General features: G+C 42.1%; 1 protein-coding gene across 3 annotated transcripts in view; it reads left to right on the top strand.

The window, feature by feature from the left end:
- MKX (mohawk homeobox) overlaps nucleotides 1-26,638 on the top strand; it is a 120,929-nt gene that overhangs the window by 75,269 nt on the left and 19,022 nt on the right. Inside the window, exon 6 of one of the 3 annotated variants that reach the window (XM_075922562.1) lies at nucleotides 23,582-23,863. The exons of the other annotated variants lie outside the window; for them this stretch is intronic. Coding sequence (XP_075778677.1) covers nucleotides 23,582-23,661 — 80 coding nt within the window. The 3' untranslated portion in view covers nucleotides 23,662-23,863. Of the gene's footprint in view, nucleotides 1-23,581; nucleotides 23,864-26,638 lie in introns of those variants that run through there. 3 annotated transcript variants of the gene reach the window in all.

Genomic DNA, 26,638 nt, shown 5'->3' with positions numbered 1-26,638 from the left:
CCAAATCCAGGATGACTCGAATACCCCTGGACCACCTGCCAATCTAAGACAGGTGCCACCTTGGGTTGAGATTATAATGTTATTCTGTTCAGCCACAATGAAGCTTTTTGTCCTTTCCCCCCTCTTCTGATAGTATCTTTGTAACCTGTGCTATTCTGTCTGTGCTTGGTTGGGGAAAACAATGTAGCAGAATTGTAGCGTGGTAAGTAACTACACTGAGATTTACATTAGCAATGAAGAAAAGTATAAGAAACAGCTGATTTGGAAACCACATTTCCCTTGTATACTTAGTAAATAAAGACAAAGATTTAACACTGAATAGGGGGCTGTTGGTTCTTGATAAGCTGGGACTTACAGCTCAGAAAGCGCTGATGCACTTGAACGATCTGCCCTGCCAGACAGCCCTTTCAGAGCTTTCCATTTTCTTCCTGGAGTCTCTTGCAATCTTTGGGATTCACAAGCTGATATGCAGGTGAGAGAGGAGCCTAATGATGGCAAAAAAAAAATGCTTTGTGTGTGTGAGTCACTTGTGGAGTCTAGGGAAGCTGCATAATTTCCTCTCCCCTTTCCCATTGCCCCGAGGGAGGGAATCTTAATCCTTAATGATCCTGTTATTCCTATTTGGAAGTCTCATATAGGAACTGTCTGCAGGTCTGTGTGGTGTTTTAGATGCTGCTTGTAATTATTAGAACTGGGAACACTGGCTGTTGGGAGTCTGGAAGCACAGGAAACAGGAAGGAGGGGGGAGGAGATGAGCCAGGGTTAAGTGAGAGCTACAGAAGGGAGCAGCAGCAGTAAAGAGGTTTCACCTTTGTTAAATAAAGGGCTGTTGAAGTTTGTTAGTACCTTGCTTGCATGATACAACAGTCTGTAAACTTTGGAATGCATGTGGCACATTCACAAGCTATCCACATGTCACTCAGGCAACATAACCCTTACCCTCTGCTGGAAAGGGAGGTGAGGAACAACATATATGTCCATGGAAAGCAGATTCATGGGTACCCTGAACTGGTAAGCAGAGGGAATACACTGTACCTGTGGGTTCCCCCTCTAGATTACATTTCCCTTTTATGATTGCTGAGCCTGGAGGTAGGAGAACAGTAATTCAGAATTTGGTTTGCTGGTTGTTGGCAAAATGAAAATGATTCCCAATGAGGGCTGTTACTCAAATAAAATAATTTAGTTATGCTTTTTGGGCCAATAGTTTTTTTAAAAGGTGCCCAAAGTTAGTCTCTTAAATGCATAGTTTGACATCTAAGGTAATTTCTTGCAATACCCTGGCCAAACCTTACTGAATTAAGTTGAAGTATTGTAGGAGCAAATTGTATTAAAAATTAAAATGTGTGTCTGTGTTATTGTGGGATTGTTTGTAAATTGTCTGGGAGAGATGATTGATGTGATCTTTGGAAAGAGGTATGAGCTTCATACGACTTTTTTTAAACAGCGGGTCAGGACAAGAATCCACTATTAGTTTAGTAGTGTTCTTCTCTTGGGAGTTGAAAAAGGCAAATACCCACTTCCGGCCTTTCTCTTTTGAAATGTCACCCTTAAGAAGGGAACTTTGACTAGCAGTAACCTATTCCCAGGACCTATTCCCATCCCCAGCTGAGACTTCTGTGCATTAGTCACCCTGTGGTCCTAGTTAAATCCCAACGGGATACCTGTGTGAGACCCAATCAAACACCAGGGCAGATTCCTAGCTCCACAGGCCAATGTTGACCATACAGCAGGCCCATCCCTGCAAGCCTTGAGTAGGCATGGAATTTGCTGCCCCCCTCCCCCCTGCATGGCCTCATTGGGCCTTGCTGGAGGCTGTCCCCCCAAATATAGAAGTCAAACTACACCTATTGTGCCCTGTCTATGGAAAAAAGTAAGAGAGTCCTGTTTAGGAAGTCTGACTTTGCTATGTAACCTGGCAATACCCTGTCCAGGAGGGAGGAAGAGACACATGTCTCCTTCCAAGAGAGCTGGCTGAAGAACTGGAAACTTGACAAATAAATAGTCTGATTTTTTTAATACTCCATAATTTCCACGCTTGTCATTGGAAACATCTAGGTGTTCAGCATTTTTGAACATCAGGCCACCTATTTAGGGGCCAAAACATGTACTTGGAAACCTAAGTTTGCATACCTGTTTTTCAAAAAAAGTTATGTTTTTGTGATTAACAAATTGTCAGGAACAATGTTTTTAGTGTTGAAGGGTAGCTTTGTAGCACAGTTATGCTGCCATCAGAGATTCACGGGCTTAGGAGCAAGCTCAGACCTTCTGCTGCTCCCTAGGTTCATGAAAAATGGAGACATTTAGTCAGAAGAAGGAGATAAACACAGAAAGTTCTGATACTACTCACCCTTAACTACAGGGCTTGTTGTTTAAAGCCAAGAGATCATGAATTTCTTCTTCCACACCTGAAGGTAAGAGTGTAACACTGGCTCTATAAGATCATAACAAATCTCTATAAATAATAACATGGATACCTAAGATATGTTTTATACGAGATGGATTGTCTGAGGTACCATTGGAAAGGTTATGATTTACTAAATATGATTATTCTATTAGTATACAGGTATTATTTCTGTATCTGAAGTTGAGTATGTTATCCATGAACCTATTACAACATTGTTTACCTCTGAGAACACCCAGCAGACAGAATGCAATGAGCCTGGATGGGTCATTGGGGGAACACTAGGGCTATGTCTACACTGGCGGCTTCTTGCACCAGAAATATGCAAACGAGGCTAAGTGTAGAATATCGCTGAGCCTCATTTGCAAACCTAATGAGCCACCATTTTTGCAGAAGAGGCTCTTGCGCCAGAAGGAGCTGTCTACACTGCCCCTTTTTGCACAAGAAAACCCCTCTTGCGCAATGCTGTTACGCTGATTATTTTCAGGAATAACGGCATTGCGCAATAAGGTTTTTCTTGTGCAAGAAGGGGCAGTGTAGACAGCTCCTTCTGGCTCAAGAGCCTCTTCTGCAAAAATGGTGGCTTATTAGGTATACAAATGAGGCTCTGCGAGATTCTACGCTTAGCCTCATTTGCATATCTCTGGCGCAAGAAACTAGCAGTGTAGACATAGCCTAGGACTTTGAAGATACTAATCTCTCACCTTCCTTTCTGGGATGCTGCAAACAACCCTGACTTATGGCTGCTTTGACACTGTCAGGTCATATGATCATGTCACCTGGTACTGGACTCCATTGTTGACAACTAGTGTTTTTCTGGTAATACGGGGTGGGGATCACACTGTGAAACAATAATTCCCACTATATATACATCCTATTTAAGGTATGAAAGTAAGTTAATCTAGGTGCTTTCTTTACTGAATCCCCATCCAGGATAAGTGCTGCAAATATCTAAGAAACCAAGAAGAAGTGGGGGGCAAAAGGGGGAATTATGAGCCCAAGCTGGAAAAGGTGTCTGGCCTATGAAAGAAATGTCTAGAACAGCATTTTGGGTGAGAAATTACTATTGTAACCAGTTTCCTTAGTGTATTAAACTTAGTTTTTATGTTTGTTTTATTTGGTTAGCAGTCTTCTTTCATCTGTTTGCTGTTCTTTTTGAAGTTAATACACTTTTATTCTGTTTTCTCTGAACTCAGTTTGCAGAATTCATAACTGTGGGGGCAAGAACATATCTTCTGTCACTTTGAAGGAGGGGGTGAATTTCATAAGACTGCACTCTAGAATTCTCTGTGCCAATACAATTTTGGGTTGCACCCTAAGGATGACGTGCACTTGAGTAATTCACTAGCTTAATCGTCCCATGCAGAGCTGATTTCAGTGCTTGTTTCTTTCTGCATTTGGACATGTTCCCTACCTGTGTGTGTGCTTAAGGAGACTTGAAGACCTGGCTCAGCAGGACAGAGTGAAGGAGCCCAGATTGGTGGAACAGGTGGGCTCAGTGGTACCCCAGTGCACCAGGTGGCATCCTGGAGTTGGGGGGTTACATGTCACAAAGGGTCAAGATCACAAGGAGCAAAGGAGGAAGCAAGAGAAAATACAGAGCAGCAGCTCAAAGAGGGGAGTATTGCCTCCACTTAAACTGCTAACCAACAACAAAACATGGGTTGAACTTCTCTTGTCCAGGACTCCGTCATTCGGCAACATCTGTGGTCCAACAAGACCACGGATATTGCTAGACCAGAGAGCCCCTGGACCATGGAGCTAGGTGGCCCATGGGATTGGCTACAGCAGCCCTGGGACAGCAGAGCCGTGGCAGCCCTCGCGGACCCAAGGAGCAGAGCCCCAGTGGCTTCAAAGCAGCAGATCAATGGCAGCTCCAGTGGCCCTGGAGTAGGGAAGCTGCAGAAGCCCTGGTGGCCCCAAGGAGCAGAGTCCTGGCAGCTCTGAGGAGTGGCACCACAGTTGCCATGGCAGCCCCAATGCCCCATGTCCTAGCAGTGCTGGAATCAGGAAGCTGCAGTGGCCGGGAGATAACAGAGTCCAGTAGCTGCTCCCTAGCAGCCACAAAGCCATAGCAGCCCTGGCACCCTGGCGCTGTGGCAGTGTTGGTACCTGAGAGCTGCAGCAGCCCAGCCATGATGGCCCTGGGACAGTGGAGTCCCAGCAGTCCCTGGACATTGGATCTGTGGCAGCCCTAGGGTGAGCGGAGCCTGATAGCCCCAAGGCAGCAGAGCTGCAGCAGTGGGGGCTGGCCAGGGAGCTGGAAGCCAGTGACCTGGGAGCAAGGGAGCTTCACTAGGTCTGCTGGTGGACCCTGGGAGAGCCCAGGGTCCAAGCAGAAGTGGAATAGAATTGACCTCCCCTGATCTGGAAAACTCCCTCATTTGGGACCTGTGAGGTCCCAAGGGTGTCGGAGCAGGGAGGTCCAGCCTGTAGTATATGAATTTCTGAATGGTCATGGTGAGCAGCAAAATGACAACCATAAATTTCTAGGTGGTCATACATTGATTGCAATATTTTATTGATAGTGAAACCAACATAAACTGTCAATTTAGAAAACATGGTTGAAAGTGACCCAAACCTTTATTCCTGTAAAGCAAAACTTGGAAATGTCAAAGTTTTATAAATAATTGGCTATATTCTTGGAACAGATATCAGCTTAGTAGGATGTCTGTGAATGAGTAGTATAAAGACTTTAATCAGAGAAGATTGGACAAGGTTGACTTAATAGCATAGGTAGATCCATATGTCCATAGCTAAAAGTTATGCTCTTACTGAACATGTTCAAAGTGTTTGTCATTTGTTTGAAATGTGTAGCATGTTACACTGCTAGATATACATTTACATGCACTCTACCCCTTCTAAATAAAAACCAAGCTTGTTTCTTATAAAAAAAAACACATTTCCACAAATTCTATATTAACCAAGACAACTTAAAATAAAAGCCTTAACTGTGTGAAAAACTATAAATAAATCACTACATTCAATATAGGCTAAAAAGCATTACTCAGGGCCCCTTTAGAAACCAAAATACGAGGAGGGTGGTTGAAACCTTTTTGCAATTTCCTCGTGGACAACTGTGATGGGAATTCTATACCCAATTTATAACATGAAATATTCCCTGTATCTGTTTCACAGGGACATGTAGCAGCATGAGCGTGGGATTTAGTGGAACATGGATTTACAACTGGACATTAAATATGGACATGTGGAAACATTATTATGTAAACTAATACTTAGCTACTTCTTGTTACATTCCCTCAACAGCAACAAAATGGTAGCACAGAAACTAAATGCCAACTGTAATTTTTAAAACTTGTTTTACAAGAACAAAAAGAAAAAAGTCTTCTGCAGATTGAGGATGATTGGTTACATTTTTCTAAACTGGGAAGTGTTTTCTAGTACTCATTCTTTTTTTCTTAATTGACTCAAATTCAAGGCCATGTCATAAAGGACTTCAAAATGTTGCATGTGCATTTAAATGGATAAAAAGTTATCATCAAACTTATTTTTCTGTCATGAAATTTTAAATGTTTCCAGATTCTGCTTCTACTAAAGCCAATGCAAGTTTTCCCTCAATTTCAATTTTAACAAAAACAAGCTCCGGAATTATTCATTTTTTAAAAATATTACTAAAAATCTTTGGAAAATTTTTGAATTTTGTGGGCTTCTTGTCATCTATAGTCCATTACAATGACCCTTTCATTGCTCATGTAGGAGCTCTATCTCAAGATGACTGCAGTTTAGACATATCTAGACTAGACTACTATAAATGTTATACAAAGGTGAATTTCATCTTTTCAGAATGCCTCATGGTGGGTGGGCAAAAACTATAAAGCATATAGTACTTTAAGGTGCAGCCATGGCCCTTTTACGTGGGCTCTAACCTCTTTGACCAACACACTAGAATTGAACCAGAAATCTCCAGAGCTAAAAGCCTGAGTTTCTGCAGCTTGAGTTAAACAGCCCAACACAGCACTTGGGCACCATAACACTTATGCCCTCTGTGGACCAGACATGCATAATATGCACTGATCAGAGACCTAAGCCCACAACCATACCCTTACTCCAATCTCTTGGGGTAGATCGCTAACATCCACTTTTGGTAGGGGTTGCATTGTGTATTAGTAGGCAGGATAGCTTTCCAGAATATGGATAGTGCACCAGAACAGTCTACCTTAAAAGTGCGGGGTGACACCAACCATCTACCATTTGTTGCTCAATACCCTATCAGACTATTCCACTGATAACTCACCATTAGTGTATTCTTTTATTAGAGTATGTTTACTTCTCTGACTTAACAGTGTTAAGAAACAAGGTGAAAACTTTTGTCTGAGATGTTTTTTGTTGAAAAATGCAGATTCAGCAATATTCAGCTGTTTCAGGGATCATGTTGCTTTCATTGAATTGTTTAGTTAAACAATAATCTAAAAATAAAAATGTCACAATGAAATATTCTATTTTCTTTCATTTTATTTTAAAAAATGAAAACATCTTTAAATGGTCAAAATTGAAATGGAAACATTTCATTTTGATTTGCCAAAAATTCCTCCAGCTTTCCATTCTCCAAATAAGAGGTGAGATTTGCTCCTTGATGGAAAACAAAATACTTGAAGAAGAGGAAAGGAAGCAGAGAGGAAGAGAGAGATGCATATTTAAAGCAAAGGTGAAATTTCCAGAATCAAGAAAATGTTCATTTAGATGCAACTGATTGGATCTTCAGACAGAGATTTTTGGACCTAGATACATACACTTTGTTCCCATCAAACGTATTGGTTTGAACATAAGTCACCATAGTGGCAGTATTTGTTGATAAGAATGTGGAGATCATGCCCTTTTGAATATTATGTAGCTGCATGTGCTTTTCTGAAAGATCAGATTGTATTCAGTCTGCTGAATAGCACAGGGAATAAAACTTTTGCTCTGTTATGGAGTCTGATGCAGACAGATGTGCCAGGAACAAAAGCACATGTAGAGATCCTATAAAGCTCCACAGCCACTGGTGAGCACTGAGGGATTCCAATTACATAGACGAAGCCAAGAAGTGGAAGGAATAACTTGACAGTTTACTGACGCCTTAATCATGTTGAACACAGTGTTAACTGATGCCCTCTTTAATAGGCTGGGCCATGTAGGTAAGTGATACAGAAACAAGCACCTCTTGTCTGAGTGCGGCATGTCATATCTCAAGGTCAAGGATATGGCTGCAAGAGAATCCCAAGTGGTGAATATGTCTAATAAAGTTCACAAGTTAGCAGAATTTTCAGGTCCCATGTCACTACTTCAGATGTGACAAGAGAGTCATTCAGAAGCAAAAACCTGGCATGCAAATGGGCTGGCAGCAGGGTGAAACAGGACATGTTGACTGCATATTTAGGCATAAGGATATGGCTGCAGGCAAGAGGTAGTAAACGGGCATAGAAAGACAAGAATGGAAGGTAAAAGCCAATGAAAGGGAATAGAGCTAGACAGAGAGAGAAAAAAAGAAACAACAAAATAAACAAAGTTGCATGTCTTCACTATTGCAGGCCTTTTTGTATTTCTGGGTAAATTCCATTATCTGGTGCAGTAGTGATAGCAAAGTTAGTCACCTTCCTCTGTGAGCTACATAATTTGCAACGCAAATTGCCTCTCATGTCCAACAGTCACATACAACTAGATTGCCCTTCTTTGTCATGAAGGATGATCCATCCTTGCTGATCCAAAGGAGCTATAAGAATTGGCTAGACCTTTGCATGACAATGATGAAAAGTGAAATAGTCTGTGATGGGGTGTCTAAACTGCACACAGGAGAAGGGGTTAATTAGATTCAGAGAATCCAGGTACACCTGGAGAGCGTACACCTGGTATACCTGAAGACTCAAGGGAAGACTCTCGGGGCAGGTGGACAAGACCCAGAAGAGATGCAGCCTTGTATCCCCTCCTGAGAGAAGAGGATGGGCAACAACCATGCATAAGGTGCTATAGAAAAGCTGGATTAGCTCCAGCTTGTAGGCCCTGGGAAACAACAAAACTTGAGCCCTGCGAGTCAACATACTGAGAACAGAACAGAGGACTGAGGTGCGGGGAATGAAGAGAGATTGAAATTTCAAGCCCTACAGGGATGAAATAAAGCGGTATTTGTTGTTCCATGCCATTTGGCAGCAAGACCAGATTTGAAGAGAGACCGAGGAGGGACAGAAGATGTGGGAGGAGACTATATGGGAAGGGTTTCATAAGAGAATTACCTGAGACTGTAAATACAGTGGTATTCCAGAAGGTTTGGGACTAGAGTGTGCCATTGCCATGCCATTTCAGTTCTGGCCAACCAGAATCTGGATGAAAAGCTGAGGCAGAGTTGTGGAAATGCTGCAAGGAGCCAGAAGGGGGCTCTTCAGGACAGCGAGTCAGTTACAAGGCCCACCTGCAGTGCTGCACAAACAGCTGGTGCTTTTAAGGGGAACATGAAAGGCATCTCTGTGAGCTGACCAGTAAATCAGACAACTAATCTGGCGATGCAAGGTGGGAATAGAACCATATATCATCAGACCAAATGTTGAAGCAGATCTTAAACATTTGATCAAGGCATGATTCTTTATTGGCTAATAAAATGGGCAATTCTCCATTATGCTACCATTTCAGTTTGTGGAGAGATCATGGTGACTAGGAATCTAGTATTTTGTTCAGACTCAAATCTACTTCCTAATATCACTTCTTCTTTAGCCGTAGGTCAAATGCTTAGCAAAACTGACCTGTGTCAAGCTTACTGATACATGCAAATAATGCCAGGGTATCAGTATGCTGAGCATTATAGTTTGAGAGCTCATAATAGCAAATGCAAAGTTTTCCAGCGTTCCCTAAAATATATGGGTGATTTAACGGTTTTCACAAGGTACCGACAAAGGTTAAGACCATGGTGGATGTTCTGGTTCCTGAAAACTATGAATATAATTAGTTACTTTCTGGTATTATTGAAGTAATAGATTCTTCATTCTTCATCTAACTACAGTTTTAAATCTTTTAGATCAAGGAAATACCTAAGGCCCTGCACTCCATGTATCTTCCAATCACTACACTCCATGTATATTGTATTTCATTTTACATCACAAGCTCTTTGGGACAGACTATAGTGCAGCTGCATCATTTCTAGTGAAGACTTAGTCTACGTTTCTGCAATTTCTGTTCCTCTTGTATTCCAGCTGCATTCTTCACAGTCACGGTATAACTGTGTACCTAATACTCTAAGGAATGTGGGAGTGTTTGAGAGGGAGGCTGAAAGTGGGTGTGCTTTGCTGTTCTCTCTCTCTCTCTCTCTCTCTCTCTTTCTCTTTCTTTCTATCTTTGTTGTTGTTGTTGTGAGGAAATGGGGTTTTGGGTTTTTTGTATGTGCTTAGCTTTATGGTTGAAGTGGGGTTTCAGGCTTTCCTGTGTGTTAGCAGCCTTCTCAGCCATCTTAGCTGCCATGGCCACCCCAGGGGACAGAGATCTGTTTCTGTGGTGTCAGAGGATTTAACCCACCCAGGGTTTTAGCTGCATACTCTGCCTCTGAGGAGGAGCATGTGCTAGCTGGGGAGGAGGTGACTGAGTTTAAACATGTGAGGTATATCTCTGGTATGTGTGAGGCTGTTATTGCATGTTTTACCTGGTTGAGCAAGTGGTTGTGGAGGGGATTGTGTGCGGTGCTTTTGTCTTATTAGTGCCCCTCTCAACACCTGCTGTTAAAGTGTCTCTCTCTAATGTCCCTCCTTTCTTGGGAAATGAGCAGCTGTCTACAGACCTGGTGAGCTATGGTAAAATGACTAGCAGTGTTCCCTGTAAGCTGTGTGCTTGTGTGGCCATTCAGGGGAAATTCAAATGCCACCCAGCTGATTAGCAGAGCACCCACACCTAGTTTTTGTTTCTACTGGTGGTGCACATTCACACATGCCTCAGTGCACATAAAATTTTTATTCTGCACATGGATGGAAACGACTAGAGGGAACATTCATCACTAGTCCTATGAGGTGGATTCCTTTGTGCTGTAAACCCCAGAGGTTTGGCACACATTCACCTTTCATAATTAGGTGTATGTGAAATCAAACAATGCTCCCAAAGTGTTAAAAGTTTCCTTAATTATGGGTTTGGGGAATGTGACCACACTGTGTGTTGCCACTGTGAACAGGGCCTGTTTTGGGAGTCTGGCACATTTGGCCCCAAGTCAGAAGAGAGAAGCTGTCACTGAGAATGGTGATAGAAATGTAGCCGTGTTAGTCTGATGTAGACAAAAAACAGGACTATGTAGCACTTAAAAGACTAACAAGATGGTTTATTAGGTGATGAGCTTTCGTGGGCCAGACCCACTTCCTCAGATCAAATAGTGGAAGAAAATTGGCACAACCATATATACCAAAGGATACGATCAAAAAAATGAACACATATGAAAAGGACAAATCAAATTTCAGAACAGAAGGGGGATGAGGAGGGAGGTAAATGTCTGAGAGCTAATGATATTAGAGGTGATAATTGGGGAAGCTATCTTTGTAATGGGTAAGATAATTAATGTCTTTGTTTAGACCTAGGTGTAAAGTGTCGAATTTAAGCATGAATGACAGTTCAGGGGATTCTCTTTCAAGTCTGGTGTTAAAAGGTCTTTGAAGCAAGATGCAGGTAATCAAGTCGTTGAGACAATGCCCTTTCTGGTTGAAATGGCAAGAAACTTTTTTCTTTGTGATCCTGTCTAATATCTGTTTTGTGGGAATTGATTCTTTGGCAAAGTGTCTGAGACGTTTGTCCAATGTACATAGCAGACGGACACTTTCGGCACATGATAGCATAAAATATATTTCTGGATGAGCAGGAATATGTGTTCTTGATCTTATAACTCAATTGGTTAGGTCCAATAATGGTATCAGCAGAGTGAATATGTGGACAAAGCTGGCAACGGGGTTTGTTGCAAGGGAAGGTTCCAGCATTGGTATTAGTGAGGTATGTCCTGTGGTTGTTGGTAAGAATCATCTTGAGGTTAGGTGGTTGTCTATAGGGGTATGTCTACACTACAAAGTTAATTCGAACTAACACACGTTAGTTCGAATTAACTTTGATAGGCGCTACACAGGCAAACAGCTAGTTCGAACTTAATTCGAACTAGCGGAGCGCTTAATTCGAACTAGGTAAACCTCATTCCACGAGGACTAACACCTAGTTCGAATTAACTAGTTCCAATTAAGGGCTGTGTAGCCACTTAATTCGAACTAGTGGGAGGCTAGCCCTCCCCAGCTTTCCCTGGTGGCCACTCTGGGCACCACCAGGGAAACTCTTCTGCCCCCCTCCCGGCCCCGGAGCCCTTAAAGGGGCAAGGTCTGGCTACGGTGCCCGTGCCAGGTGCAAGCCTGCCAGCACCCAGCCAGCAGACCCTGCACCTGGCACAGCTCGAGCCAGCCACCCGCTGCCACCCAGCCCTCTGCCTCTTCCCGGGACCAGGCTGGCGGCTCCCAGGAGCCTGCCCAGGTCTGCAAGAGGCGGTCTAGTGCAGACATCGTGGACCTCATTCATGACCTCCGCACTAGGCACAGGAAAGTGGCCGTCTAGGGCAGGATAGCTGCCAGCCTGACCACCCAGGAGCAGGTGTGCATGAAAATCAAGGGGGTCCACTGAGACCCCCCGACCCTGAGCCCTGAGTTTAGAATGGCGGTACTGGGTCAGACCAAAGGTCCATCTAGCCCAGTAGCCTGTCTGTAGACAGTGGCCAACACTAGGTACCCTGGAGGGAATGGACCGAAGACAATGACAAAGCCATTTGTCTCGTGCCATCCATCTCCAGCCTTCCACAAACAGAGGCCAGGGACACCATTTCTACCCCCTGGCTAATACCGCTCCATGGACCCAACCTCCATGACTTTATCTCACTTCTCTTTAAACTCTGTTCTAGTTCTAGCCTTCACAGCCTCCTGCAGCACGGAGTTCCACAGGTTGACTATTTGCTTTGTGAAGAAGAACTTTCGCTTATCAGTTTGAAGCCTGCTAATCATTCATTTCATTTGGTGTCCTCTAGTCCTTCTATTATGGGAACTAATGAAGAACCTTTCTTTATGCACCCTCTCCACCCCACTCATGCTTTTATAGACCTCTATCATATCTCCCCTCAGTCTCCTCTTTTCTAAGCTGAAAAGTCCCAGTCTCTTTAGCCTCTCTTCATATGGGATCTGTTCCAAACCCCTGATCATTTTAGTTGCCCTCCCCTCTCCCATCCTTTCTCTTCCCCTCTCCCACCTCCTTTTCCCAGTCTCCCCCAGTTTTGTTCAATAGAGTTTCTATTTTTGAACACACGTGTCCTTTATTTTGTACATGAGGAAGGGGGGCTAAGGAGGGGTAAGTGGAAGGAGGTGAGGGAGGAATGGGGTATGAGTCTCCGATGGGGAGGACTGGGCTGGCTCTGCAGGCTCCTTGGGGTGGAAGCTCTCCTGAAGCCCCTCGATTGACCCCCCCTCCAGATGGCAGCCTGCGGCAAGTGCAGCCGGGCTGATGGCCGAGTGCTGTGATGTGCCGAGTGTGGGCACTCAGGGCACTCCAAGCCAGGACTGCTTTGCAAGTGGGGAACCCCTGAGAACTATCTGTCTGGGGTGGGGGTTGGGTCCCTTTAAGCACTGCCCTCGGCTAGCCTGAGACAGCAGCTCCACGCTCTAAGTCCTAATCTGATGCCCTGCCAGTACTGCTTCCGGCCGTCCTTAACCTCGGTTCAGGGTCCACTCAGTGTGGACATGCTAGTTCGAATTAGCAAAACGCTAATTCGAACTAGTTTTTAAGTCTAGATGCGCTAATTCGAATTAGCTTAGTTAGTTAGTTCGAATTAGTGCTGTAGTGTAGACATACCCTAGGAGACTATGGATCTGTCTCCCAGAGCCTCTCGGAGTTTAGTATCCTGTTCCAGTATAGGTTGTAGTTTATTGATAATGTGTTGGACAGGTTTAAGTTGGGGGCTGTAGGGATGATAAGTGGTGTTCTATGGTTGGTTTTCTTGGGTCTGTCTTGAAGTAGATGGTTTCTAGGTATTCGTCTGGCTCTTTCAATTTGTTTTTTTGTTTCTCTGGGTGGGTAGTTGAGGTTTATAAATGCTTGGTAGAAATCCTGAAGTTTCTGGTTTCTGTCAGTGGGATTAGAGAAGACGCGATTGTATCGAATGGCTTGGCTATAGACGATGGATCGTATGGTGTGTTCTGGATGGGAGCTGGAGGCATGTAGGTAACTGTATGAGTCGTTGGGTTTTCTGTAGAGTGGTGTCTAATTTTCCATTGGTGATTTGTACTGTGGTGTCCAAGAAATGGATCTCTCATGTAGAATGGTCCAGGCTGAGATTGATGGTGGGGTGTAGGTTGTTAAAATCTCTGTGGAATGTCTCCAGTGTTTCTTGGCCATGTGTCCAGATCATAAAGATGTCATCGATGTAGCATAAGTAGAGAGGTGGCAAAAGGGGACAAGAGCTGAGGAAACGTTGTTCTAAGTCAGCCATAAAGATGTTAGCATACTGTGGGGCCATGCGTGTACCCATGGCTGTGCCACTGATCTGGAGGTATAAGTTGTTCTCAAACTGGAAATAATTGTGGGTGAGAACAAAGTTACATAGGTCTGCTGTCAGATTGGCAGTGGTGTCCTCTGGGATAGTGTTTCTAATTGCTTGTAATCTGTCTTCATGTGGGATGTTGGTGTATAGAGCTTCTACATCCATGGTGGCAAGGAGGGTGTTATCGGGGTGGTTATTGATGTTTTGTAGTTTCCTTAGGAAGTCAGTAGTATCTCAGAGATAGCTGGGGGTGTTGGTTGCGTAGCGTTTGAGAAGAGAGTCTACAAAGCTGGATAAACCAGTAGTGAGCGTGACAATACCTGAGATGATGGGACATCTGGGGTGTCCAGGGTTATGGATTTTGGGAAGCAAATAGAACAGTCCTGGTCGGGGTTCAGAAGGTGTTTCTATGCGGATTTGTTCCCGAGTAACTGTAGGGAGGCTTTTAAGGAGACAGTGTAGTTTTTGTTGGTATTCCAAGGTGGGACCAGAGGAGAGAGGTGTGCCAGACTACTCTCCAACACCACATTTTACAAACCTCTCTCCTCTAATCCCACCTCGGAATACCAACAGAAACTACACTGTCTCATCACCTAATAAACCATCTTGTTAGTCTTTTATGTGCTACATAGCCCTGTTTTTTGTTTCAACTGAGAATGGTGAACCTGTAACTGGGAATGTGGGGGTCTCTGAGAGCACAGCACAAGGTGGGGTGGCTCTTGGTTCAAAACTCTTTTGCAGTGCAATGGGGAAGGGGGTCATATTAAATCAGCACTACACCATCCAGCCACCAGACATTTAGAAAAAACAACAAAATGAGCCTTATCTGGCCTGAGAGAAACCCAACGTATGTACAAAGGCTTAAGTAACTTGTTATCTTATTGAAACACCAGCTCATGGCTCTACATCGGAGTCCCCCAGGAGGAGGACATTTGCATACTGGGGATGATTCATAAAGCACAATAGCAAAGAGGTGCAGACAGATCTTGGGAGACCAGGACAAGTGACAGCTCACAAGTATATTATACAGGTTAAAATGGATGCCAGAGTATCCTTTTGCAGGACAAGCCTCATGCACAAATTCCAATGAGCACACATATGTCTTCACATGACAGAGACATGTTGCTAAGTTTTTGGACTTATGTTCATCAGTTCTTCCATTCCACAGACATCTCTAATATCAGTGTCAACACATGTCCTTTGTCAACTTGTTTTCAATAGTAACTGATGATTTTATGTGATATTTTCTTTGAATATACCATGCTACAATTAAAATGCCAGTTCTTCTGCGAGTCTTAAAGGGGTAGCTGTGTTAGCCTGCATCTGTACAAACAACAAGGAGTCTTGTGGCACCTTAAAGAATAACAGATTTATTTGGCATAAGCTTTTGTGGGTAAAAACCTTTCTTAATGTCCAAGTAGCACATTCCATTTTGTATGTTACATTTCTTGGTGTTGAGTCAAACATTCCATTGCACAGACTTCTGGCCCTTTTGAATAAGAAAGGTAACATACAAAACCAATAGGAGAACACTTTAACCTCCCTGAACAGTCAGTACCACAGTGGTTACCAACCAGCAGATTAGAATCTAGCAGTAGATCTTGGAGCCTCTGACAGGTGATCCTGACTGGTTTGGTCATGAGACTATCAAATGCCTGCACTTCAGTTGCCCTTCCTCCTCCCCCTGCCATGTTGCTCTTACCCTCTGCTTTGGAGCTGACCCCTGGGAGCCTCCAGCTTGCTATACAGGATGGGGGAGGTGGAAGAGGGGAGTGCTAATATCAGGGTATCCCCTTGCCCCTGCTCCTATACCCCATCTCTGTGGAGTGAGCAGAACAGCGCCTTGGACAATGAGTGGAATAGGAGAAAGGACGGGGAAGAAGGCAGATCAAGGGTATTTGGATGTGAAGTAGATCCTTAGTTGACTTAAATTCAGAAAGTGAACATGTGCTTTAAAAGGTTGGAGACCACTGCAGTAACAGAATTAAAAGTAAACATCCTTTAAAAAAAAAACCTCAAAACCAGACTATCAAGAGAAACAACAGAGCTGCAATTCATTTGCAAATTTAACATGATCAAATTAGAACTGAATAAGGACTTAAAATGGTTCTCTCATCACAAAGGCAATTTTCCTTCTCTTGGTATTCACATCTCCCCAACAACTGCTAGGAGTGAGCCACATCCATGCTGGATAAATTGGCCTGGTTACCATTTGATACATAACACCCTTCTTTTGATAGACTAGTGTATTATATATATATATCTCCCTACCTCTGTGATTTCCACCCCATGCTTCTGACAAAGTGATTTTTACCTATGAAAGCTTATACCCAAATAAATCTGTTAGTTTTTAAGGAGCCACAGGATTCCTCATAGTTCTTCTACAGATATTCGGGTGCATCATAATTCCTGGGCTATGACCGAATTCATGGTCTGCAACCTTCATTTTCTTGTTAATAATAGCCAAACATTAGAGAATTCCATAGGGAGGGAGAGAGAGGAGTAGGTTACAGACACTGATTGCCTACTTTTACCTAGAGTGAAAGTCACATTAAACACTGTGTATAAAAATTGGGGCCCAGAGCCTCAGTTGCTGTAAACTGGCATAACTCTGTTGGTGTCAATGGATCTCTGCTGTTTAACACCGACTGAAATCTGACCCCATGTGATGCCCCTCTGTCAAAGAATTAACTGGGAAGGTATTTGCAGCACACCTCCAGCTCTTGGAGTCTGTTTTTGAGAATTAAGTTAGGAACATAAACTAGTTGTGCCATATGGCACTATTATCCTTTTACTCCCTTCTATGTCATGCTACCAGCAGAATAGCTAGGACCAGACACTTGGCAGCTGAGACTAAAAGAGGGGTCACAGTGGGAAGACTGGGGCAGGAAAGGAAGAATAAGACAAAACTGGATGAGCAGAGTGTGTGTTTTTAAGTGCAGGTTTAGTTCCTCTTATTATATGTAACTTAATAAGGAAAGACAGAGAAATGCTCAGGGCCTGAAAATGTAGACACAGCCTGGAACATGGGGGCCTTGAAACAGGAATCTGAGCCTACAACCTCCAGTAGGGATTCCAGCCAAGTCAGCCTTTTTTATTTACTTTTTCATGCCACAGACTATAACAATCCATTTACTCACAAGAATATTTTATTGTATTTTGAGTAATGTTCTACTGATCTAAAAAGTTTAAAGACCTCACAAGGCCTTTAAATTTGTAATACTTTCTTTCAGACAGCTTTCTTTCCCTTTGGAGCTGTGAAGCCCTGGGGTATATAACTGAGAGATGTCCACTTCAGTCAGGGGAGAAAGCTTCATGAATCACCAAACAACAGTGCTCAAGTGGGAAAAGCACTTTCTTTGTACCTCTTTGTGGACTTTCAGAAGCGAGTAGAAAGTAGAGCTTTGAAAACCCCCAGAGAGCAATCATGTTCATTTTCTCTCTCTCAGCCTCTTCAAACTTGTAAGTCTCGGGGTGGTTTAATTACCACCTTTAAAACTCTAACAGTAACACTTTCAAATACTTATGTTTTTTTCCTCTGGACTCACAGAATTTCCATCCCTCTTTCTCATGTCACTCTCACTCTGTAATAAAACAACTGAATCATATAGTGGTACATAAATATTAGCAGATTTTTAGGCTTGCTGGGGTTTTTTCCTTTCAGCCTATTGGGCAAACAGCCTAGAAGGGCTAAGTAATTTGCCAGAATTTGAATTTCTGGCAAACACTGCAAAGCTAGTAGAAATCTCAAATCATATTTCAGGAATGCCATCCTTCTACTATGCCTTTCCAGCTCTTTTCTCTGCACACTAATGAGTATTAGGGGAAAATGTGTTCCAGAAATGTGAAAATCAATGTAGTGGGAAATGTACCAGAACCACCTTTCCACTTATATGGTCTCAGTTGCCCAAGAAACACAATTAATTAGTGTTATTGAACTATTTAGCTCCCCAGTAAAAGCTTTTTGAGTGATTATATGAAGAGCCTTCGGTAGCGATTACTTCAATATGAAGTAATTTGTTGAAGTTTTGATTAAATTCTGATAAGTAAAATACCAGCTTGTTTGTATTCTGCATGCATAGAAAATACATGCACTCTTGAACACAGTACATAGGAGTTTAGGTTAGAGGAGCTGATGAACTACTTGGAGAGCATACTTTTCAAGCACATAAAGGATCTGAATTTGGAAAGCAGCCCCTCCTTTTGCTCTTGGAAAGCTGAGGGTATAAATAATTGCAGGTGATTTTCTAGGACTTATGGCTAGAAAGTGAATTAAGTTAAATCGAATTAAGGCCACTTCAGGTCTGAATGAGAGTATCCACAGAGGAACTGAATACAGTTTAATTCATCTTCAGTTTGTATTTACACCTTTACTTAATTCACATTAGCTTTTCTGAGCAGCCAAATGTAGACAAGCCTTTAGACATCCGTCACTGAGTGTGTAAGGTCCTACAGCACCTAATACACTGTTGTTTCTGTTTGTTTGTGGTCAGTAGGCCATATTTTCTTCTCAATTACACCAATGAAAGTCAAGACTTGCGCCTATGCAGTCAGCAGAGTTCCACTGGTGTAAACACCAAAGTAAATGAGATCAGAAGCAAGGCCAGTAACTGCAACCTAGCACGTGCTAGGGGCATGGTTGGAGGAGTTTCCTTATAACCACAGGGATAAAAGTTCAACTTTTTTGTTAAATGAAATTTTAACTGTTGAAGAGGAGGCACCACCTGTGCAATGGTAGGCTGCAGTGGCACTGCAAACCCACAAAATCTGCCCCCATGGTCTAGACAGAGCATAGCCTGAAATGTAAGGTCTTTCTACAGAGAAAGAAAAAAGAACTGCTGAGAAGCACTCTCTGAATATAGGTATTTGCACTGGAAGCTTCAGCTGAGGACTAGAAATCCTGTGTATCCTATAGACTCCAAAGAAAATGAACCATCCCCTACCCCTTATTTTTTAAAAGGCCTCCAGGATCTCCCCAAGCCTTGTTTCACTTGTTCACATAAACGACTAACCATTTTCTAACACCACTTTTGCATATGGGAGCTTTTCTATGTCCTCTCCAGTTGTAAGCAAGAAATGTGATTCAGCTGCCTTTCACTCCAGGCCTGTTGAAACAGATGATTCCAGGACTAGATCTTAAATCCATCCTTCACTCAAACAGGAAGCTTTCCTTTCCTATGCTTTACAGTGGCAGGCGCTGACTTTCGGGCCTCTTTCCTAATTAGCTGCTGCAGGTGCAGAGCAGTGCAAGTCCCAAGGATTGTTTTTATAGCCATCACATCTTTATGCGGCTGAAGTTGTTTTTTCCACTATAACTTGGCCATTTTTGAAAGAGAAATATTTTAGGTCACATTATCATTTTTCCCCCCATGGAAAGCTTATAAAAACTAATCTAGGTAAATTGTTAGGGGAAAACATTAGTGAGTGTGTTTTTAAATGGATAATCTGAAAAAGAACTCACGCCTGGGGAGTTACAAAGTAAAAGCTTTGGGCAGCTCCTGCTCTCCACTTTCCTTTCTCCACCCAAGCTGCTGTGCATTAATCTCAGCTAAGCCTCCAGGGACTATTTTTTTTCTAATTATTTAATTTAATGCTAGTGAGAATGCCTGTCCCTTGCAATTGAAGCTCACCATTCATTAGCCACAGAACAGGAATAACATAGGTAATGCACTGCAATCTTTCCTATTTTTAATTGTTCTATTTTTAATTGTTTTTAAATAAAATCTTATATACGTGACTATTCCCCCTCCTTCCAGAAAAAAGTGTCAATTCTGCACACTTGCTATCGGGTCACCTTACTCCCTGCAGAGGGTGGCAGCAGCAGTGGTTTGTTTGACATGAATACCACTGTGTTGGGTAGTGGACTGAGGCTACCATAAAGACCCATGAGACTGTAGCAATCAGCCTCTGCTCATTCACATCAAAAGCCTTGATAGAAGAGGCTTAATTAGTAACCTGTAGCAGTGTAACTTCCCTGTTCTTTAAAATGATGTTATAAATGGAGCAAAAAACTGTCAATGCAATAATGCAGGCAATTTATCATTAACATGCATACCCTTTCCATAAGCATTAATAAATCTTAGTCATAAATAGCCTTGTTTGTTTCCATTACAGATCCATTTAGGTTTGGTTAACCCCTTATCACAATTTTGTATTTACGTACTTTGTTGAAATTCAGAAAATGGTAACCATATATTATAATACCAACTTGATCATGATATATATTTTGGATTTTTTACTGTGGGAGTGATTTCCCAGACTGTATTTCTCCATGCCACTAATGTTTGGCAAGGGAAAGGATATGATCTTTTCTAAAAATGAACTATTACGCTTCTGGCTGCTAGGTGTAATTGCATTGTCTGTGGGTCCTTCCAAGTCAATAACCTCCTTTGGATTTGGTATTTTATTTTCAAGTTTCCTTGTCTTCATTGTAATATAATGTTAAACATAATGGCTACGTCTAGACTGGCATGGTTTTCCGCAAATGATTTTAACGGAAAAGTTTTCTGTTAAAAGCATTTGCGGAAAAGAGCATCTAGATTGGCACGGATGCTTTTCCGCAAAAGCACTTTTTGCAGAAAAGCATCCGTGCCAATCTAGATACGCTTTTGCGCAAGAAAGCCCCGATCGCCATTTTCACCATCGGGGCTTTTTTGCGCAAAACAGTTTTTAGCTGTCTACACTGGCCCTCTTGCGCAAATACATTTGTGCAAGAGGGCTTTTTCCCGAACAGGAGCAGCATAGTATTTGCGGAAGAACACTGACAATCTTACATTAGATTGTCAGTGTTCTTGCGCAAATTCAAGAGGCCAGTGTAGACAGCTGGCAAGTTTTTCCGCAAAAGCAATTGCTTTTGCGGAAAAACTTGCCAGTCTAGACGCAGCCCATGATGTTTAAAAATTAGATATAAGACAGACATTTTCCTTTTATTAATTTAATAATTATCTCATGGTCCAAGGATTATCAAACCTTTACTCAAATAATTAAGTCTCTCTCTCTCCATATCCATTATCCCTTCACATAGAGAGTTTCCATCACCTACATTCAACCTATTTTTCATGCTTCAACAGACAATGCAACTTCTGTCCACAGCAGCTCCAGAGAGCCTTCGATGCCTTGTGAAATGATTTGCATCTGTGAAAAGTAGGTGTCAACTCACTTTGCACTCACTTTGCACAGGTGCAAATGACTACTCAAGGTGAAAAGCAGTGGAGAATGATTGTAAAGCACTTAAACAGGTGGAGATGTAGAACAACAGAGGCATCTGGGATAGAATGATCAGAGGGTAACTGCATGTCAGCAATAGCCTAGGGGTGCATTATCCTCTTATTCCATGTGTTTAACTTTCATTATTACAAAGAGACTAGTACTTGCATCAAGAGACTAGTATGTCAGTAAGTATGTGAATGTTATAAACATGAGCACTGTGAATTCTGCCTGCTGCTGGGCTACCTGGGATTGAGCTTCAGCATGAAGTTTAAAGATGTTACCATCCTAGAGGACTCTATAATACAGTTTGTGGGCTCACAAACTCAAGCAGAGAAACAGAAGCTAGTTGCATAAACTGAGGCAAGAAATGCTGCCAGACTAGGTGAAAGCAGCACAGGGACTGTGTTTACTATAAAGATTATTTATTGTTGTTAGTTAAGTAAATTATCCTAAAACCTGCCTCAGTCATCACTGAAATATTCCAGGAACTACTCATTCTTTACATTATATTACTTCTCAAGGGCATCTGGGAGCTGGTACACATGAGAACTTTTCAAGGGAACTTTACTTTTTATGAACTGTTAAATATAACAGAGTAGTTTGCTCTAAAACATAAATCGGCTGGCCTTTGTCAAAGCTCCCAGACCAAAAGGTTAGAGGTAATAACTACCACTGAGCCCCATTTAATAAAAGAGAAAGAACTATTTATCTTGGGGAGTTTTTGACTAAAGAAGTGGATTTATACAGCTTGGGAGCTATTTTTTGGTAGTATTAAAAAAATGACCTGAAGAAAATCTTTCATCTTATTTCTACACCTGCCAGCGTTCCTTGCTCCTTCTCTTACTCTCATTAGACTCTTAGCAATTCCAGCAAATACACCAAGAGAAATATGGCTCTTACAAGCTACTGAAGCTTTTTTTGCATAGAAGAACATAAATGCATGTATTTTATTTATCAGAGCTTTTCTTTTTACATATGCCTCTAGTCATAAAAATAATTCATAAATATCAAAAGTAGAACACATTTTCCACTGGAGTGAAAGTTCATTAACCCATTCCCTAGAGTCATCAACTAAAGGAAATGCATTAGGGTCTGATCCTGTGAGCTGGTGAGTGTTCTCAGCTTTAACTGATTGTCTATATTTATCATGTCTGTAACACATGGAAAAGCAATGGCCACTACTAAGTGAGACACTATGTCATAATTATGGTATTATTTATAGCCACTATAGAAAACCAAGCCAAAGTATTCAGTTCTAACCCATGACAGTCAGACAGACTCTGATCCAGAAATAGAATGATGACTATTAGGACAAAAGATCTTTATTACTTGTAGCACAAGCAATTAGACATGTGATTGTGGCAAATAATCCATCTAGAACTTTGATATAGTGTATACAAATAATAACCCCATGGAGTTAGTGTCAGAGATGAAGCATGGTGATGATCTTTGTTGGGTTTTATGGTCTACATCACTAGTTCTACTGTCCTAACACATACAGTAAGATTAAAGTGAATGGAATCTTTATTTTCAGTGAAGGCAGGTTTTGAGGTAGCTTGCTATCCATTCTTGCACTCCCCATAATATATAGTGTGCAGCGGCAATCAAAAAAGCAAACAGAATGTTAGGAATCATTTAAAAAAGAGAGAGAGAAAAGATAGAGGATATCTTATTGCCTCTATATAAAACCATGGTACGCCCACATCTTAAACACTGCATATAGATGTGGTCACCTCATCTCAAAAAAGATATGTTGGCATTGGAAAAGGTTCAGAAAAGGGCAACAAAAATGATTAGGGGTTTGGAACAGATCGCATATGAAGAGAGATTAAAAATACTTGGACTTTTCAGCTTAGAAAAGAGGAGACTAATGGGGAATATGACAGGTCTATAAAATCATGACTGATATGGAAAAAGTGAATAAGGAAAAGTTATTTACTTATTCCCACAATATAAGAACTAGGAGACACCAAATGTGATTAATAGGCAGCAGGATTAAAACAAACAGAAGAAAATTTTTCTTTACTCAGCGCACAGTCAACCTGTGGAACTCCTTGCCAGAGAATATGTTGATGACTAGATCTTTTAACAGTGTTCAAAAAAGAACTAGAAAGATTCATGAAGCTTAGGTTCATCAATGGCTATTAGCCAGGATAGGTAGGAATGGTGTCCCTAGCCTCTGTTTTTCTGTAAATGGGTGACAGGAAAGGGCTCCCATGAGGATTATCTGTTGTGTTCCCTCCCTCTGGGGCACCCGTTATCCCCCACTGTCAGCAGACCGGATATTGGGATAGATGGACCTTTGTTCTGACCCAGTATGGCTGTTCTTACATTCTTATATAGCAATAATTTATGTAGCCCTCACTATATTAAACCATTTTAATGAGAATTAGCATGCTATTTCACAGACCGCTTAAGAGTTACTGTCTTAATGACCTTCTCTGTATCTCTTACAGAAGTCATGTCAAACATGAGGCCTGTGGGCCACATGCGGCCTGATCGAATTTTTTTGCTGCCTGTGACTACATCTTTATAAATTATCTAAGTGTGGCCTACCCGGTTACATTGTTTATAACAGAGGTGGCCAACCGAGGCTCTCGAGCCGCATGAGGCTCTTTGATTAAAGAAATGCCACTCCTGCTGGTTCTGAGCCACGCGCCTGGACTGCTCACAGCCGGCCGCTCTGTGCACACGCCCCAGCACCTGGAGGGAGAAGCGCATGACGGCGGTGGCTCCAGGACCCAGGCATTAGGTTAGAGCGGGGGGAAAGCTGGGGGAGCCTGGCTCTACAGGAGCAGAGGGGGATTGGGTTAGAGTGGTGGTATGGGGGTGCCTGGCTCTGTGGGAGGGGAGGGCATTGGGTTAGAGTAAGGGAGGGCTGAAGCATCTTAAACTCTTCATGGATGCAAATAACAATTTTACACATCAAATAATTGTATTATATTCAAACAAGACCTGAAAAAATATTATAAAATATACCTAAAACAATCTATACATATTTCCGAGTTTGTTTGTTTGTCCCAAAAGATCTCCGAATGGTAAGAAACACCAAATTTTGAATGGATGCTACTGATTTCCTAACTTAAATAACTGGATTGGTTATATCTCAAAATCGGTTCCCCAGAGCCCCAATAGGGCCCCCAAAGCCCAAATTGGGCCACTAATTAGCTTTTAGGAGCGCCTGATCATAGGCATTTGCTGGACTCTTCTGCTCAGCGTGTCACAAACTGCAACTACGAGATCCTTTCCCTAAGATAACAGAAAAAGTACTAGCTATGTTAATTTCTTAAAGTAATATATAAGAGAAAAGTATTTCCAATAAAATATGCTATGTTAATATCATTGACATAGTTCATTCATCGCACCTTTTACTATATTTTCCCCGGGTGATGCTGGGTATTTCTGCTAGTAAAAAATAATTATGACTTTCCTTTGGTGGCCCTGAAAACTATCAGTTTTCATTTGTGCAGCCCTTAATAGGCTTTGAATTTGACATGTCTGTCTTACAGTATGCTCATAGTTTAGTGAAATGCTTACACTTATAATGGATGTGCAAGGCTGCCACTGAATACCATTTCATTCCTCCCAACCAGATTCTTGCTCATGTTGTGATACCAATCTGTGACTTATTGGCAAAGCAGATTGACTGCAATGTATGGGTCCCCAGAGCAAAATTAGGTTAATCTCTTCCTTATTTTTTTCATGCTTTAGGTTTTAAAATATGATACAGAATTAAATAATCTACTGTCAGAAATCTGTGGTCATCATAATTGCTACTGTACTGCACTCCCTGGTCACTTAGGTCTAGAGCCACAAAGGGATAGACTTTGCAATGCCTGGCTCTTAACATATGTCTACATTAGATTTGGGAATGAACCCCCAGCCTGGGCCCACAGTCCCACACTATGTGCCAACAATAGCTGTGTAGACATTGCGACTTGGCTGGAACTTGGATACTGAAGCCCAGGCCAGGGAGGAGGCTCCAGCTCTAGCCCTAACTGCAATGTCTACATAGCACACTAGTGCAAGTCACTGGACCTGGGTTTGAAATCTAACTCACACGTGCAGCATAGACACACCCATAGGCTGGGCTTCCTGGACAATACAATGAGGAATCGTGAGAAATATTGAGTGCTGCATTTTTTATTACTCAGGGGGTGTGTCTAGACTGGCAAGATTTTGTGCAAAAACTTGTCAGCTGTCTACACTGGCTGCTTGAATTTGCACAAGAACACTGACTTTGTAATGTACAAAATCAGTGCTTCTTGCGCAAATACTTTCACGCTCCTGCTCAGGGATAAGCCCTCTTGTGGAAGAATGCTTGTGCAAGAGGGCCAGTGTAGACAGGCACCTTAATTTTTTGTGCAAGAAAGCCCGATGGCTAAAATGGCCATCGGAGCTTTCTTGCGCAAAAGCGCGTCTATACTGGGCACGGATGCTTTTGTGCAAAAGCACTTTTTGCGCAAAAGCATCCGTGCCAATCTAGACACTCTTTTGCGGAAATACTTTTAATGGAAAAACTTTTCTGTTAAAAGTATTTCCGCAAAATCATGCCAGTCTAGACGCAGCCAGGGGCTTTATCACGTATAAGACATTGGGAAATCTCATGATGTTTGCTACCAGTTGAATCTCTCAAATCCAGCACTCACTGATCTATCCGAGGTCCAGCATGATTTTAGTTAGCCAGATGTTCACTTACCATGAGTACGGCCACATTTCCCGTAGTCCCATGTAGTTTGTTACAGCCACCACTCCTGTCTCTCAGTGTTCTGTGCTGTTATTTCACTCTAATTTACCTCTAAATCAAAACCACTTTGAGAAACCTGCTGATTGCAATCCATTGTTGGAAATTGGATAACTCATGCATGTAGACTCACTGGCTTCATTATGCTGAGCAGCGTTTGGACTGATATCTAAGGGTATGTCTAAACTGCAGAGTTTTTTCAGAAAAATTGCCATTTTCCTGAAAAAACTTGAGTTACATCCACACTGCAATTGTGTTCTTTTGAATGAAAATTGAAAGAACAGAGGGGTTTTTCCAACATTGGTAACCCGCATTTTACAAAGAAGAAGCCTTTTTCCAAAAGAGCTTTTTTGAAAAATGGCGTGTGTGGATGGGGAAGAGGGAGTTCTTTTGAAAGAAGAGGAAAGAGGAAAAAGCACAGGTACCCTGCTGGCCCCTGCTGGCTGTAGAAATCACAACTTAAATGCGAGATAGCATCTATTCAGGGTGGATGCTATCTTTCTTAAAAGCAGATGGCTTTTTCGATGCTCTTTTGCTGTGTATATGCTCTCTTTCGGAAGAAGTTTTTCCAGAAGATCTCTTCCAGAAAAGCTTCTTCTGAAAGAAGCCTGCAGTCTAGACATAGCCTAAGCGTACTGGATAGATAAAGTTTGGAGAAAGTCTGTTTTACTTCTTGTATGGCTTTGTTTTGCTATGTGGCTTTATTTATTTGCTTTGTGTTTAAAATTCAATTCTGCTCTGACATTACTATAGTAATAAATAAATAAAT

Source organism: Pelodiscus sinensis, chromosome 2 (genome assembly GCF_049634645.1).
Source record: "Pelodiscus sinensis isolate JC-2024 chromosome 2, ASM4963464v1, whole genome shotgun sequence".
NCBI classification, from domain to species: Eukaryota; Metazoa; Chordata; order Testudines; family Trionychidae; genus Pelodiscus; species Pelodiscus sinensis.
Note: the sequence above shows the minus strand (reverse complement) of the source record. Positions and strands in the feature narration are given on the sequence as shown.